This window comes from Sebastes fasciatus, chromosome 18, assembly GCF_043250625.1.
Source record: "Sebastes fasciatus isolate fSebFas1 chromosome 18, fSebFas1.pri, whole genome shotgun sequence".
NCBI lineage: Eukaryota > Metazoa > Chordata > Actinopteri > Perciformes > Sebastidae > Sebastes > Sebastes fasciatus.
The window spans coordinates 27,175,780-27,193,345 of NC_133812.1; the positions used below are offsets into that span (position 1 = coordinate 27,175,780).

The window sequence follows — 17,566 nt, forward strand, 5'->3', positions numbered from 1 at the left end:
AGAATTTCATAAAATAAATAAAAACACAAAATACTGATTCCAAGTCTCCTTCACCACAAAACAAAAACATTAAAAGGTAAAATAATGAGGTCAAATACTGATAAATTAAAAGTAAAAAAAAAGCCTAGAAAATAAATTAAAACAAATCATAAAAAGAATAAAAATAATATTCATGAATAATTTAAATAAAAACGTTTTAAATATACTGAATAAAATGGATACAAACAAAAAAATCTAATAAAAACATATAATCTAAAACAATACAATAAAAAAATAGAAAAATGAATCATTAAAAATGCTTAATCCAAGTCAACCCAGCACAACCCCAAAACATTAATACAAAATAACTCTATAAAGAGTTTTAAATAATTGAATATTTCATATTTTTATTTATTCAGTTAACTGTCCTATTGTAGCTTCTGTAAATATTATTTCCCTATATGCAGCAGTTTTAATATAAAATATAAGATTTCCCAGACAGAGCTTTATTTTGAAAATCCGTCGTCGCATTGTGCTCTTATTGTGGTGAACTTGACACACTGGTGAGTCAAACACGCTGGAATAAAAAAAAAATTAACAAAAATTTTAAAACTATTACTTGACGTGTTCTTTACAGTGTTGTGTGTTAAAGGAGTTAAATCTACTAAACAAAATTGAATTAAATGAGATAAAAGTGAAACACGTCTTTCACATTATGTAATAACAGAGAGACATCTGGAGGTCTATTTATAACATCTGATCTCATCATAATCCGCTTTAATACAAGAGATATTCAACCAGAAAAAAAATATAAAACACTGGCAAGGAACAAATATCACGACAGACTGTGAACTGTACTTTCAAATATTAAAGTACAACATAAAATACTGCAGGAAGTTAAAGAAAACTGCAGACTGATCACTGTTAACTTAGTATTAAACACCATGAACACACACACACAGTATTAGAATATATAAAATCAATAATATAATAACTAAATTATGATATTACATTGACACCTTATGATACATTATTTTTTAATACTCTCATACTGAAATACATTAGAAATAGTATTATTAATTATACTACATAGTACAGTACATAAGAGTATCATCCTGGTGTTTTGTTGAATCTCTATGCTTTATAGTTGATTATTTATTATTTATCTATCTAAGTAATTAAATGAATAAATAAAAGGTGACTTCACAGAAGCACAAACACATTTCCTGTCCTCTGCACATGACACAAAGACAGGAAATGTGTGACCTCTGCAGTTTAACACAGTAATAGAAAAAGGAAATACTCCTACAACATTAATGATGATGCTCTGCAAAGTCACTGTTACACTAGTAATTTTTCTTATATCTATATATATTTATATATATATATATATATACTGAACTTTTTTTTTACCTTTTTCAGACATTGTTTAGACTTTATTTTCCAGCATTTTTCAGACTATTTGTTTTTCAAACATTTTTCAAACTTTATTTTTCAGACATTTTTCAGATTTTTTTTTTTTTTTTACCTTTTTCAGACATTGTTTAGACTTTATTTTCCAAAATCTTTCAGACTTTTTTTTCAGACTTTTTTCAGTCTTTTTTTCCAGCATTTTTCAGACTTTTTTTTTTTACCTTTTTCAGACATTGTTTAGACTCTATTTTCAAACTTTTTTCAAACTTTTTTCAGACATTTTTCAGTTTTTTGTTTTCTTTACCTTTTTCAGACTTTTTTTTTCCAAATTTTTTTCAGACATTTTTCAGACTCTATATGGTGGACGAATGAGGAAAAAGTACCAAGCAATAATAGATTTTAACAGGTCAAAGATAAGCACAGTTTATAGTATATTTGTGTAGGTATATCGAGCCTATATTGGATACCCTTTTCCTGCCTTTTAGTAAGAGATGTTGTGAATGAGGAAATAGAGTGATTTAATATGAAAATTTCCCAACATTTTTCCAACATTTTTCAAACTTTGTTTTTTCCAACATCTTTCAAGCTTTTTTTTCAGACATTTTTCAGATTCTTTTTTCCAACATTTTTCAAACTTTATTTTTCAGACATTTTGCAGACTTTTTTTTTTTACCTTTTTCAGACATTGTTTAGACTTTATTTTCAAACTTTTTTCAAACTTTTTTCAAACTTTTTTCAAATTTTTTTTTTTTTTTACCTTTTTCAGACTTTTTTTTTCCAAATTTTTTTCAGACATTCTTCAGACTTTATTTCCCAACATTTTTCCAACATTTTTCAAACTTTGTTTTTTTCAACATCTTTCAAGCTTTTTTTTCAGACATTTTTCAGATTCTTTTTTTCCAACATTTTTCAAACTTTATTTTTCAGACGTTTTTTTTTTTTTTTTACCTTTTTCAGACATTGTTTAGACTTTATTTTCCAACATTTTCCCGACTTTTTTCAGACGTTTTTTTCCAGACATTTTTTAAACTTTATTTTTCAAACTTTATTTTTCAGACACTTTTTTTAGACTTTATTTTCCAACTTTTTTCCAACTTCTTTTTTTTCAACATTTTTCAAAAAAAAAATTCAAACTTTTTTTCAGACATTTTTCAGACTTTTTTTAGACTTTATTTTCCAACATTTTTCCAACCTTTTTTTCCAAACTTTTGTTCAAACATTTTTCAGAATTTTTTTACGGACATTTTTTCAGACTTTTTTTTCCAACATTTTTCAAACTTTTTTTTTTCCAACATCTTTCAAGCTTTTTTTTTCAGACATTTTTCAGACTTTTTTTTTTTTTTTTACCTTTTTCAGACTTTTTTTACGGACATTTTTTCAGACTTTTTTCCCAACATTTTTCCAACTTTTTTTTCCAACATTTTTCAAACTGTTTTTTTTCCAACATCTTTCAAGCTTTTTTTTCAGACATTTTTCAGATTCTTTTTTTCCAGCATTTTTCAAACTTTATTTTTCAGACATTTTGCAGATTTTTTTTTTTTTTTTTTACCTTTTTCAGACTTTTTTTAAACTTTATTTTCCAACATTTTTCCAACCTTTTTTTCCAAACTTTTGTTCAGACATTTTTCAGAATTTTTTTACGGACATTTTTTCAGACTTTTTTTTCCCAACATTTTTCAGACTTTTTTTTCCCAACATTTTTCAAACTTTTTTTTCAGACACTTTTCAAACTTTATTTTTCAGACATTTTTCAGACTTTTTTTTTTTTTTTTTTACCGTTTTCAGACATTTTTTAAACTTTATTTTCCAACATTTTTCAAACTGTTTTTTTTTTCAACATTTTTCAAACTTTTTTTCTCAAACTTTTTTTCAGATATTTTTCAGACTTTTTTTTTTTTTTTACCTTTTTCAGACATTTTTCAAACTTTATTTTTCAGACATTTTTTTTTTTTTTTTACTTTTTTCAGACATTGTTTAGACTTTATTTTCCAACATTTTTCAGACTTTATTCAGAGTCTTTTTTTCCATCATTTTTTCTATTACTGTCAAACTGCAGAGGTGACACATTCCCTGTCTTCTTGTCATGTGCAGAGGACAGGAAATGTGTTTGTGCTTCTGTGAAGACATCTTTTATTTATTTACTTATTTACTTATTTATAGATTCATTTATTTAACTAGATAGATATATAATAAATAATTAACTATAATTAAATAAAGTCTTAGCATAGAGATTCAACAAAAGACTAGGACGATAGTCTTATGTACTGAAAATGATGGTGCCCAATAATAATAAAATAAAATAAAATAAATAACGTGCAATAATATACTATTCATATAAATAAACTTTTTTTTTAAATGTATAATTAAATATGTCAAGTTACAGTAAAATACATCATATTCGGCTGCAGTGAGTAAAGTGTGAGTTGTAGTTCATGTTCTGGACTGTGAGTGGCAGCAGAGGACCGGAAGTCTACCTGAAGTCTACCGGAAGTTGTAGTAGAAGAAGAAGAAAACCTAAACAAACCTCCTCCATGTGGATCTGTTGATAAACTTCAGTTTACATATAAAACTACAAACTAAAGCCGCTGATTTTGAGTTAAAATGGATGAAGAGCAAACGGTAATTAATGTTGCACATTTCTGTTACTTTCATAAAGATGGTAGTTAACGAGGGAGAAGGTTGTGTGAGCTGGTCGCTGCACACCAAACTCCATTCAATAATATGTCATTTTAGCGTTAATTCGCACATAACACGAAATACAACTAACATTTAACACAATTATAGACATTTTTACGAATTTACGAAGTCAATTTAGTCATCGGCTCATGTTACATCAAGCAAAAACGTATTTTGATAAAAACATTGCAGATTGTAACCTAGCTAAGTAGTGTGTGGACTTCAGCTAAACTCTATTTAAATAGAGTTAAAATGTCCCATAGTCAACTGTTTGAATGCCGAATTTACTATGAAGTTGGAAAAAATATTTCAAGACATTTTAAACCGTATTGGTAATTTCCAACAAGCAAGGAAAGAATAAATCTTCATTTTTCTGAATGAAGTCTGGTCTAGATGTGTTATTAGTATTGAAAAATTACATTTAAAGTTGCTTTGTTGTGAGAGCAGTAGTTATCATTTGTAGTTTGTAGTTTAAGATACGACTATAAGGTTATTACACAGAAATAATAGTATAATAATATAAATATTTGTTCTCTCTTCCTGAACTGATATAACAGAATATTTATAAGTTGTTGTTCTCTGCAGGTCTGTTGTAGTTTTACAGCTTTCTATCAAACAGGAAACACGTGACATTTGTCTCCTAAAGATTTCTCATAATGATTCACAATTTTAACACAACAAAGTTTCTGTTTTAGTTCAGTCCAAATAAAGTCAAAGTCTCTTTTGTGTATGTATATGTATCTTTGTACCTACACACTCCTGTACATGTAGATTAACTGTGTGTGTGTGTGTGTGTGTGTGTGTGTGTGTGTGTGTGTGTGTGTGTGTGTGTGTTCAGGCCGGGTACAGGGAGCCCTGTGGTGTGTGTTCAGCGGTGGATTGGGGAGTTTCAGACGAAGGTCGTTTCTACTGTAGATCCTGCCACAACGTCATCGAGGTAAACAACAATAACAACAACAACAACAACAACAACAGGCATGTTGAAAGAGGCTGGGACACGGGTCATGAGCTACGGGGTGTAACACGTGCACGGTGTAACTGGAGCTGTGGTCGTGTGTTAATAAACTTTATCATGTGGTTATTACATACAGAGAAGAAAACATTCTATATCGTGATATATATCGTTATCGAGATATGAAATGACCAAATACTACACAGAATCAAAATGTGGTTGAAAACTAGTAGAGATACTATTTTTTTTAATTAAAGATTCTTTGTTTGGGTAAAATATTTTTTATTTGTATTAATTTAATTAGTGTAAAACATTCAGCAAAAACGTGTTGTAAATTATCTTTAGGGTTTCTGAGATGTACAAATTTCAACCTAATCTAGTGAAAAATAAAAATAAAAAAACAGCTTAAAATACACTCACTATTAAAACTTCAAACATTCATAACTAAAAAATGATTTAGAGTAGATAAAAAAACATGACATGAAATGGGAGGTCTCGGTGCATCAACTTTTCAAATGGTCCTATTTAGGAAAGGTTAAGTATAAATGTAGTTAAAACCTGCATGTTACTCTTTAAATCAGAAGTGTAACTGTGTTTTTTAGTTTCCCTGCGGCTGCAGCACCGCTGTGGGTCAGCAGGTGGCAGCGTCGTGTTTCTGAACCAGTTTTTATGAAGTTGTTTATAAGGTGTGAATGTGTCCCCTCAGAGGACCAGAGAGGTGGTGGACTCCACCTTCACACCCGGCTCCAACAGGATCTCCACCATCGGCAGAGGAAGCAGAACCAAGAGGCCCGGTCAGTGCTTCTGTCTTAACGTACTAACTGTCAGGAACAAATATGTCAGAACAGACAGAAAAATAAAATATTTATTCAACTGAAGAGATGAAAAGATGAAGAGCTATTGATTCTTTTCATTATCGATTGATTTTCAGACTATTTTTTCGATTGGTCGTTTTGTCCAACCAACGGTTCAAAACACCAAAATATTCAGTTTAATGTGATATAAGGCTTTTTCTTCAGTATTTTTGCTTTAAAATGACTCAAACAATTAATCAATTATCCTTCTGTCCATCATCTAATCGATTTATCAACTTTCCAGCTCTAAAAAAAAATGGAAAACTGAAGCTGCAGATTGTTATTCTTCATCATTTAGTTAAATAAAGCATCTGTTTGGTGTTTTACAGTTTTCATAGTCATAATAATGATAATTACAAAAATAGAACATAATAATAATAATTATGATAATATTTTTTAATAATAACGTTATATGAATAAATAAATAAAAAAGAGAACATAATAATAATAAATGCTTTTAAATAATAAGAATCTTTTTTTGACATTTTATAGCTTATATGAATAAATAAATAAGAGAACATAATAATAATAATAAAAATAATACATGTTTTTGAATAATAAGAATATGTTTTGACATTTTATAGTTTATATGACTAAATAAATAAAAAATAGAACATATAATTATAATATTAATTTTGAATAAAAATAATATTTGTTGACATTTTTATAGTTTATATGAATAAATAAACAAATAAAAAAGAACATAATAATAATACATATTTTTGAATAATAGGAATATTTTTTGACATTTATATAAACACAATATATAATATATGACAATATATAAATAATCACCAGTTGCAGCTCAAATAATAACAACACCCATCAACATTTTAAAGAAGCATATTTTATATTTAGCCAGTTCAATATAAAATATACAGAAACATTAAAGTGAAGTGGAAAACATGGAGAAACGAAGCAGCAGAATTAATACTATTTGATAAATATAGATGTTTTTAATTTATCATCAGTGTTTGTTGATGTTTTTCAGAGAGCGGGCGTCAGTGGGTGATCTGTGAGGGTTTCCAGTTCATCCTGAGGAACCAGGCCAACGCTCTGGTCAAACTGGGAGTCAGTCCACGATTCAAGGTCAGCTGGTTTTATTCCTGTTACGTTGAGACTGCAGGGAGAGAAGCCCGTTCTGATTTAAATGCTGTTGTTTCAGGATGAAGTGTTGTGTCAGCTGTGGAGGATCTACCTGCAGAAGAGTCGACAGGCGTACACCCACAACCCAGCGAGGACCGCAAGGTTCAACGTGGTCCGTTCACACACTTATGCATACATATTCATAATTTTATATTGTTTATATCTATTTCTTTATTATTATTATTATTATTATTATATTTTTTCCTATTTTATTTTTTATAATTTTTGTCTTCATTTTCCATACCATTTAGAATATTATTATTATCATTATTACCTTTTTCCTATTTTGTTTTATTTTATTTTATAATTTTTTTCTTAATTTTCCATTCCATTTAAAATACTATTATTACCATTATTACATTTTTTTTAATTTTGTTTTATTTTATAATTTTTTGTCTTCATTTTCCATTCCATTTAGAATATTATCATTATTACCTTTTTTCCTATTTTGTTTTTTTTCATTTGCTAATTTTTGTTTTAATTTTCAATTCCATTTGAAATATTATTATTATCATTATTAACTTTTTTCTTATTTTATTTTATTTGTAATAATTTATTAAAATTAACTACAGTCTCTCTGTCTGTCTCTCCTCAGCGAGGTCCGAACTCGGACTCGGACAGTGCAGCTGATTTGTCCGTCATGTCGGCCAGCGAGACGGACGGAGACACAAACCCGTCCAGCAGCGCCGCCTCCAATGCAGGTAGAGTTATACATTAATAAATCAGCGTCTCTGTGTGATTGGTCCAGTAGCATCCATGTGACCGTATTAAAGAACCCACAGTTGGTGAAACGCTCCTTTAACTCCACAGGGAGTTCCAGTGATTGGTCGCAGTGTTCGGGCTCCGTGGACGCCGCCAGCTACCTGTCTGCCCGGCTGAGGAGGAGTCGACACACTCTGATGAGCATGAAGAAGACTCTGGCTCTGATCCACCTCGCTCTGGTCTGGAGCCGCGAGCCGCTGACGCTCAGCGACCTGCTCAGGTAACCAGACACACACCTGGATATTCAAAAACAACGTTAACAACATTATAGGAATACTTCACCCTAAACAGATTGATTTATTGTCCTAGATATCTGAAACAGTCGGTTGATGTGTTTGTTTTCAGGTTGGTGAATGAAGGTCACGTCCCGTACGTCAACGCTTACGAGGAACTTCCTGACGAGATGAAGCTCGACGGCAAAGACGGTCTCATCTTCAGAGTCGAGGTCAGAAACCAATCAGCTCCTGATACTGAATCAATACTGTGATCAATCGTGTAAATAAAAGTTGTCTGTCCAGTCAGAGTTTTAGTTTCATGTGTTTCACTTTAAACAAACTGCATCCCATAATAACCTGTCAAATAAAACACTATGAAGTCAGTGGAGAGAGACTGAAGTACTGAAGTTGAAGATGGTGTACTTGTTTTCCTCCACAGAGTGTCCCTCCACACCGGGCGGTGCATAAGGAGGCTCAGACTCTTCTTCTGTTCCTGCAGCTTCCTGCTTTTCCTCCAATCAGCCGGCAGAGTCTGCTGCACCCGGCGCTGCTCAGCCTGCGCTACCTGACGGACGCCAACCTGCCCGGTAACAGCAGTACTAATACTACTGATAGTACGACTGATAGTACTGTGTGAACGATAATAACCTTTTCAAACTGTATTAAACTGGTACGTTTTGATTGGTTAATTATTTCCCTCCCAGACGAGCTCCACCCGTTGGTCTGCAGGCTGATGGAGCGCGCCGGTATGGCGGATCAGTCGCTCCACACGTTCGACCTCTTGGCTCATCCCGTCCTGCCGCGTTACGACGTTCAGACCGCCGCCCTCGTCGTCGTCACCATGAAGCTCGTCTTCGGCCTGGACGACCACACCGAATGGTAATGATTGAAATGATTAAAGGGTCACGTTTTTATCCTTTTATTAATAACAAACATCTGGTGAAGTGATCCTTTTAATCTATATGTTTATTAATCGGTTGATTTCAGGCCGACAGCAGCAGATTAAATGAAAACGCAGTTCAGTGACGTTTTAGAGCCAATCAGGAACAAGACCAGCTGTGATGCGTTTCCTGCATTTTATTAAAATGTATTACAATTATTTAATGAACTTTGTCCAATAAAATGTCTTTTTGAAACATGATTGATCACAGAGAAGAAAGTTTTTTTCACTTGACACTTTGGTTTTGTGTCTTTTAGGGATTTATCCAATGAAACAGGCGACCAGGACGACAAAGGTGAGTTCTTCACCTCCAAACTGATCATTTACATATTTCATAACCTTTGTTATTACACGGCTTTGTTGAATACTCGATTCTGATTGGGCAATCACGACATTCTACGGTCTGTTATTTTCTTTATAACTGATGTCCGACTCTGGCGGACAATTTTTGTGTCAAATTATTGGTTTCTTATAACTATAAACAAGATAATGTACAGCTAGCAGGTCATTGTTGCCGCTAGCTGTACGCGTCGAGGTGCCGCATCGCCCTGTCGGGGTTTATTTCATAACAATGACCGGCTCGCTGACATTTTTTCACAGTGTGTTTTCAGTTCATCAGAGTTAATTGGAATCTTTTGGTTGCCTGAAATCATCTTATTCAGAGTTCGGTTTTACTTTGCTCCACCCTCTCGTGTCACATCTAGTTCCAAATAAAACAACCTGGCAACGACCAAAAACCATGATGGAGACTTCAATTAAATTTATTTTTATTTAGCATCAAATCATAACTGAAGTTATCTCAAGACGCTTTTCATGTAGAGCAGGTCAAGACCGTACTCTATAATTTAGAGACCCAACAAGAGATCCCCCATGAGCATGTAAACCTAGATGGCGACGGCGAAAAACCTAGATGGCGATGGCCAAATTGCAGAACTCGAGGATTCAAAAAGGTCACTCCACAAACCAATGGGTGACGTCACGGTGACTACGTCTTCTTATATCCAGTCTATGTGTGTGACAGGAAACATGTTCAACCTGAGGAGGTGGTTCAGACTCCTGCAGGCCGCTCTGATCAAAGCTCAGCGGAGGAGAGACCACGACATCGCCAGGTGAGTCATGAACAACTGTTAAATTAAACGAATTGTCAGGCAATAAACTCATTCTTTCATCACTAATGTATCAGTAGGTATTTATTGTTTCTCTCCGTCTCGTCCACAGGAAACAGTGGACAGCTAAGAAACCTATTTACCAAGTGAGAAAGCAGAAATGGACCGTGATGAAAAAGAAAAGTAAGAATCTGAGTTTGTAGCTCAGCGGTTTTCAAAGTTTGACGCTCAGACAAGACTGAGACAACTGTGCCGTCTAACAGCAGTTTTTATCTGGTGCAAATATCTGCAGATGAATACTGATAGTGCATCATGAAAAGGGTTAGTATTATTTTGTGCAGAAACTAAAGCAGCTCTTGTGTGTTTGTGTCCGTTCAGGAACAGCAGAACAGGTGCAGATCTGTTTTGAGAAGCTGTCTTCTCGTCCGGCGAATGTCGAGCGCGTCGATCCGTCCAGCTTCCAGTTCTGTTGGGGGGACGAGGACGGAGCGGACGGACCCAGTCTGCACCAGAAGACGCTGGATGGAGTTATGACCCTGAGGGACGACGTCCTGACTCCCTCCAACTCTACATACTGGCAGCCAGCATTCAGAGACAGCCGGTACGATTAAATAATGACCACTCGACCTTTGACCCCTGTGCTTCGGACCCTCCAGTCGCATGAAACTTAGATTAGGACTAGTCTTGGCCTTAGACAGTCTTAGATTGTCAAGTTAGACTAGTCTAATTATGCCTGTCTGCTGCATACAAACTAGTAGAAGGTCAGTTAGCTAACGATTTCACCTGTTTATCCATTACTTTTCTGGATTCTAGTACCATATTCTTGAATTGTTTCTGAACATATTTAATGTTCGAACGACTGTTGGATTTATGCAGTTTTCCTTTTCGGATTTTTTGTCTTCTGTTACGTGTCTTATTTCACATGCATTGCACGACGGGGTATCTAAGTCAGTCTTTCACATTCATTATTTAGTTTATTTCTATGGTCTTACATTAGTCACTCATATGGAAGCTTTATGCAACAGGTAGATTTAAGTGTCTATAGCACATCTGAGTTACATTTAACACAAAGACTGGGTCTAGTTTTATGCAGTTGGCCCGGTAGAGACTTCTTCTTCTTTTGATTTCTTCTTCATCTCTACAGGATGTGCACGAGTGTTTACTCGGAGTTGGAGGCGAGGCTGCCCCGGATGTTCGTCTGGCTGCTGCAGCTCTTCTGCTTCCTGCTGGACGTGAAGCCGGCGTACCTGTTAGAGGAGGTGCTGAAGGTGGAGAGACGAGTCATCGGCAGCAAAAAGTCCAGGAGGAGGAAGAAAAAGACGGAGACCAGGACCGGGACCAGGACCAGATCTCGGGGAGGCCCAGAAACCGGAGAAACAAGATGAAAAACTTTCAAGTAACGTAAGCTGTTTGTCCAGGAATGACACTTTAACATCATGTTACCATCGGTGCATTCAAGGACGCTCTGAAATCAAAGTTCTGAGAGTCGTCTGCTGTCTGAAAATCAAACCCTTTTTTTTTTCACGCTGTGTGTGAAGTGTTCTGTGAACGTCACAGGTTTGATTTCAGCTGCAGTCGGTTCCTTAAAGACACAGTGAACTGAAAACTGTCCTGTTAATGTGTGTTGAAATGTTCATTTATCTCTTTAAAACACATATATATATAATATTTTTTAAAGGTCTCATATTATGCTCATTTTCAGGTTCACACTTGTATTTTGTGTTTCTATTAGAACATGTTTACATTCTGTAATGTTAAAAAAAACACGTTATATTCCTCGTACTGTCTGCCTGAATATACCTGTATTTACCCTGTCTGAAACGCTCCGTTTTAGTGCATTTCAACGGAATTGCGTTGCTAGGCAACCGCTTGGGTCCATGATTACTTCTTGCCAGCTGATGTCATTAACATACACTGCAACAGGAAATAAACTGGGACACATTTAGAATGTTTATGTTTAAAACCGCGTAATGGTCTAAATATTGTATATTTGTGACATCACAAATGGACAGAAATCCTAACGGCTTGTTTCAAACGCACAATTTCTGGATACAGGCTGTGTATTTCAGCGTATATTGAGTGTTTTGATAGTTTAACAGTATTTATAAAGCACTTAAACCTATTTTATGATGTATAAGACCTGAAAATCTCACTTTCTACAATATGGGACCTTTAAGACTCTGTTATATACAGTTACATAAAGTTTTTTTGTGCGTTGGTATCGACTCAAAGTGTTCAAAGACAAAGTGACTCTAAAATGTTTCTTGTGTTTGTTTTTTACTGATAATATGTGCCAGATTGAACTCACATGATCATCACGTTTATCACAAATGTTATTTAATAAATGAGCCAAAATGATCATCAGCGGACTCTATTTTGTCATTCGATTCGTCGTTTGAATCATTTTTCAAACTAGACTATTGTCATTTTCTGCTTTCTCTCAGTTTCACATCGAAGTAAACTGACTATTTTTAGGACAAAACAAACAGTTGAAGACGTCATTTTCTAGCTGAGGTTGTTTTTCAGGCTGAATCAGAGACAAAGAAACATCAGAGAGCTGCAGTGACCTGGAGAGAGCAGCAGGGGGCGGCCAGTTCATTCATACTGAGACTGAACTCTGCAGTGATTCTACAGCTGGTAGAAATACAGAGGATGGATGGTAGTCAGGATTCATCTCTTTGTCTCAGACTCTACAAATAACAACTTTCTGATAATAATTCATCCACAAGAACTCATCAGAAGGTGAAGCCATTAAATCATCACATAATAAGCTGAATATATTATTAATATTTAGCTTAATTTATCTGAATCTGTAAAGTAACTAACATAACGTGTAAAGGAATATTTGTACATGTAACTAAGTACATTTACTGTACTTGTACCACTTTCTACTTCACATTATTTATTTTTTTAACTTTAGTTACTTTATAAATTAATGTAAAACCATTTGCTGGTTCCAGATTTATTAATGTTAATATCAGTATTAACAATAGTAGTCGTAACAGTATTTTTATAGTGTGGTATTAGTACTTTTACTGCAACAGAGTATTTTTACAGTTTGGTATTAGTACTTTTACTATAACAGAGTAATTTTAGTGTAACAGAGTATTTCTACAGTGTGGTATTAGTACTTGTAACAGTATTTTTGTACTGTGGTATTAGTACTTGTAACAGAGTATTTTTATACTGTGGCATTAGTATTTTTACTGTAACAGAGTATTTCTACAGTAAGTATTGGAGTATTTTTGTACTGTGGTATTAGTACTTTATTTTACAGTGTAACGTCAGAATGAGCTTCAGAACAAAATGTTTTCCAACTTTAAAGTCACTCGAGGTGAAAATGTAAACGAGGTTTTCAGGAGTCATCTGAGGACACAGTAAAAATAAATCTGTCTGGACTCTAGAATCAACCAGCAGCATGTGAACGCAGCACTGTGCTGAGGTGACGGGAGGTAACGGCTGCTCTCTATAGTATCTCCATGGCAACAGCCGCAGTACATCACGGAAGGATGTCCTCATCTGATCTGAGCGTCTCGTCTGTGTGAAGCCGATGCTCTAATTAGTCATTTTAATCTCAATTTAGTTTCTGTTATTTTATTTTTCTGTTATTTTTTATTTTTTTATTTTTTATTTTTTTGTTATTTTATTTTTGTTTTCTTTCTGTTATTTTGTTTTATTTTTCTGTTATGTTATTTTTATTTTATTTTTCTGTTATTTTATTTTTATTTTATCTTGTTATTTTATTTAGTCTTTGACTGAGATAAAAACTGGTTACCCGAAATGACCCCAAGAGGGAAAATCAGGCTACTGCAGCAGCCGAGAGAACAAAGAGAGACCAATACAAAATTTAATAATTATTTAAAAAATATTTTTTTAAAAAACATATTAAATAAAAATTGCATTTTCAATGATGGCTGGGCCAAACTTCCCCCCCACCCCCCCAAAAAATTAAAAAAATGATTAAAAATCAACCATTTTAAATCCTGATGCTCTTTAAGACATATTTTAGATTATATGAAGACAAGAAAAATCACTACTGTACTCTGTGCTGAAAGAAGTATTTAGATCCTTTACTGCAGTAAAAGAACTAATACCACACTGTGAAAATACTCCACTACAAGTAAAAGTCCTGCATTCAAAACCTGACTGAAGTTAAAGTGAAATGTACTTAAAGTAAAAATGAATTTGTGCTTAATTGTACGTGTAGTACTTGTAAGTTGTCGTGCAGACGGCGGTTAAATGAAAGAAAAACAAGGTATTATGGGGCTATTAAAAAGGGTGCACACATAGAAATTCTGTACAAAGGGTTGTTTCCTGTTTGTGTCTGACAGGAAGTGGTCATCCATCAGGTCAGGTCAGCTGTTTGATCCTTAAAAAACAAAAGTCAGTGGGCCACCTCCGATTCTGAGAAGTGAAGCCAATGCTGAAGTGCCTTAAACTTGCATTCTTTCTAACAGCCAGCAGGGGGCGACCCCTCTGGTTGCTAAGAGAAGTCTGGTTGTATAGAAGTCTATGAGGAAATGAGTCTACTTCTCTCTTGATTTATTACCTCAGTAAACATTGTAAACATGAGTTTATGGTCTCAATCGCTAGTTTCAAGTCTTCTTCAATACAGCATGATGTTCATTTAGTAAATTATGGTCCCATTTAGAGTCAAATAGACCATAAAGCAGGGGATGCTTTAGGGCGGGGCTACCTTCCACCCCTTCGTGTCACTTCTGGTTTAAAAAAACAAGATGGAGACAACCAAAAACCAAGATGATGACGGCCAAAAACCAAGATGGCGACGGCAAAATACCAAGATGGCGATGGCCAAAAACCAAGATGGTGATGGACAAAAACCAAGATGTTGACAGCTGTCCAAAAACCAGGATGGTGACGGCCAAATACCAAGATGCTGATGGACAAAGTCCTAGATGGTGACAGCAAAATAACAATATGGCGACGGACAAAAACCAAGATGTTGACAGCCGTCCAAAAACCAAGATGGCGACGGCCAAAAACCAAGATGGTGACGGCCAAAAACCAAGATCGTGACAGGCAGATACCAAGATGGTGACAGCCGTCCAAAAACCAAGATGGCGAGGGGCAAAAACCAAGATGGCAGCGGCCAAAAACCAAGACCGTGACAGCCAGATACCAAGATGGCGAAAGCCAAAAACCAAGATGGCGACGGCCAAAAACCAAGATGGTGACGGCCAAAAACCAAGATGGTGACAGCCATCCAAAAACCAAGATGGTGACGGCCAAAAACCAAGATGGCGACGGGCAAAAACCAAGATGGCGGCGGCCAAAAACCAAGATCGTGACAGCCAAAAACCAAGATGGCGACGGGCAAAAACCAAGATGGCGGCGGCCAAAAACCAAGATCGTGACAGTCAAAAACCAAGATGGCGACTGCCAGAAGCCAAGCAGGGCTCAGCCAATCAAAAAAAAAACATGTTATAAATTGTTTTTGGGTTGTAGATATTTAGCAGTAGAGTGAGAAGATATTGATGTATTGATTAAGACCAATGAGGCAAAGCTCTGCCAGATGCTGCTGAAGAAACTCCATCACATAGTGTGTTGTGTTAGCAGAGTTACAGGGCATCCAAAATGTTCTTTAAAGCCTCGCTAAAGAGAGGCAGGACTGACTTTTTACCCGACAGCAGCCATATTTATCTCCTGTTGAATGTAAAACTTGAATCTGGAAAGTAACTCCAGCTGTCCGATAAATGTAGAGCAGTAAAAAGTACAATATTTCCCCCTGAAATGTAATGGAGGAAAAAATAGCAAATCTCAAAAATATAGTTATGTAGTAAAACTCAAATAAAGTAGTAGAACATCTAAACTGGAGCAGGTATTTATTTATAGTATAACTTTCCAGCTGTGGATACACATGTAGGGAGCGAGTGAGTTCTCTGTTCACAGAACAAAGATCACAGTGATCAGGAACAAACGTTTGCTGGACGCTCAGTTTTCAGCTCGACTGCAGAAAGAAGGAAAAACTTGGAGCGCTTGCTGCACCACCCTCCTCGTCCTGGACGGCGGGCGGAGTGTGACCTATATTCCTGTGACCCCACCCACCCTGGACATCCCCCTCCCTCCCCTTCACACACACACACATATATATACAGTACATACTCAGTATGGGTGTGTCTCCGGTCGATGAGGTCGTCACTGTTTGCTTTGGAGGGAAGTCACATCTGTTGCCCCGATCAGACTTTCAAACAAAAAGTCACAGAAACTAAATTTAGGAATTAAACTAAAGTCAGGAGCTAAACTCTGGGTCTTAACTCAGGGAACTAAACTCGGGGACTAAACTTGGGAACTAAAGTCAGGGAACTACACTCAGAGAACTAAATTCGGGGACTACTCTTTGGGGCTAATCTTTGCGACTAAATTTTACACTTGGACTAAACTTGGGAACTAAACTTGGGATCCAAAATCATGGACTAAACTTGGGGCCTACACTTCGGGGCTAAACTTGGGAACTAAACTCGGGGACTATACTTTGGGGCTTACCTTGGGGCCTACACTTCGGGGCTAAACTTGGGAACTAATCTCAGGGACTACACTTTGGGGCTAACCTTGGGGACTAAACTTGGGAACTAAAGTCTGAACTAAACTCAAAGAGCTAAAGTCATGGACAAAACTTGGAAACTAAACTCTGGGACTACACTTCAGGGCCAACCTTGGGGATTACACTCAGGGACTATACTCAAAAAAACTAAACTCAGGGACTACACTTTGGGGACTACACTTTGGGACTAACCTCTGGGACTAATCTTGGGGACTACACTTTGGGACTAACCTCGGGGACTAATCTTGGGGACAACACTTTGGGGCTAACATTGGGGACTAATCTTGGGGACTAAACTTTGGGGCTAACATTGGGGACTAATCTTGGGGACTACACTTTGGGGCTAACCTCTGGGACTAAACTTGGGGACTACACTTTGGGACTAACCTCTGGAACTAATCTTGGGAACTACACTTTGGGACTAACCTCTGGGACTAATCTTGGGGACTACGCTTTGGGGCTTACCTCGGGGACTACACTTTGGGGCTAACCTCTGGGACTAAACTTGGGGACTACACTTTGGGGCTAACCTCTGGGACTAATCTTGGGGACTACACTTTGGGGCTAACCTCTGGGACTAAACTTTGGGGCCAACCTCTGGGACTAACCTCGGGGACTACACTTTGGGCTAACCTCTGGGACTAAACTTTGGGGCCAACCTCTGGGACTAACCTCGGGGACTACACTTTGGGGCTAATCTCTGGGACTAAACTTTGGGGCTAACCTCTGCGACTAATCTTGGGGACTACACTTTGGGGCTTACCTCGGGGACTAAACTTGGGGACTACACTTTGGGGCTAACCTCTGGGACTAATCTTGGGGACTACACTTTGGGGCTAACCTCTGGGACTAATCTTGGGGATTACACTTTGGGGCTAACCTCGGGGACTAATCTAAAACAGCTAAACTCAGAGATTAAACTAATGGCTACGAAGGAGCAAATTGATCTTTTTTGTCTGGA

The 17,566-nt window shown here is 35.9% G+C and overlaps 1 protein-coding gene across 1 annotated transcript; it reads left to right on the forward strand.

Moving 5' to 3' along the window:
- Window positions 1-3,772: 3,772 nt before the first annotated feature.
- Window positions 3,773-12,407, forward strand: taf1b (TATA box binding protein (Tbp)-associated factor, RNA polymerase I, B). The gene is made up of 15 exons (XM_074615860.1): window positions 3,773-4,011; window positions 4,907-5,005; window positions 5,727-5,814; window positions 6,866-6,963; window positions 7,040-7,132; window positions 7,616-7,721; window positions 7,831-8,002; window positions 8,128-8,227; window positions 8,437-8,584; window positions 8,702-8,876; window positions 9,195-9,232; window positions 9,959-10,046; window positions 10,156-10,226; window positions 10,422-10,644; window positions 11,188-12,407. The coding sequence occupies exons 1-15, from the start codon at window positions 3,994-3,996 to the stop codon at window positions 11,426-11,428; spliced, it is 1,758 nt and encodes a 585-aa protein (XP_074471961.1). The 5' UTR covers window positions 3,773-3,993; the 3' UTR covers window positions 11,429-12,407.
- Window positions 12,408-17,566: the final 5,159 nt, after the last annotated feature.

What these genes read in the sequence shown, in the direction of transcription:
- taf1b (XM_074615860.1), top strand. An exon ending in ACGCTCAGCGACCTGCTCAG is followed by an intron (nt 8,003 to 8,127) that starts GTAACCAGACAC and finishes GTTTGTTTTCAG; the next exon opens with GTTGGTGAATGAAGGTCACG. An exon ending in CCAGCATTCAGAGACAGCCG is followed by an intron (nt 10,645 to 11,187) that starts GTACGATTAAAT and finishes TCATCTCTACAG; the next exon opens with GATGTGCACGAGTGTTTACT.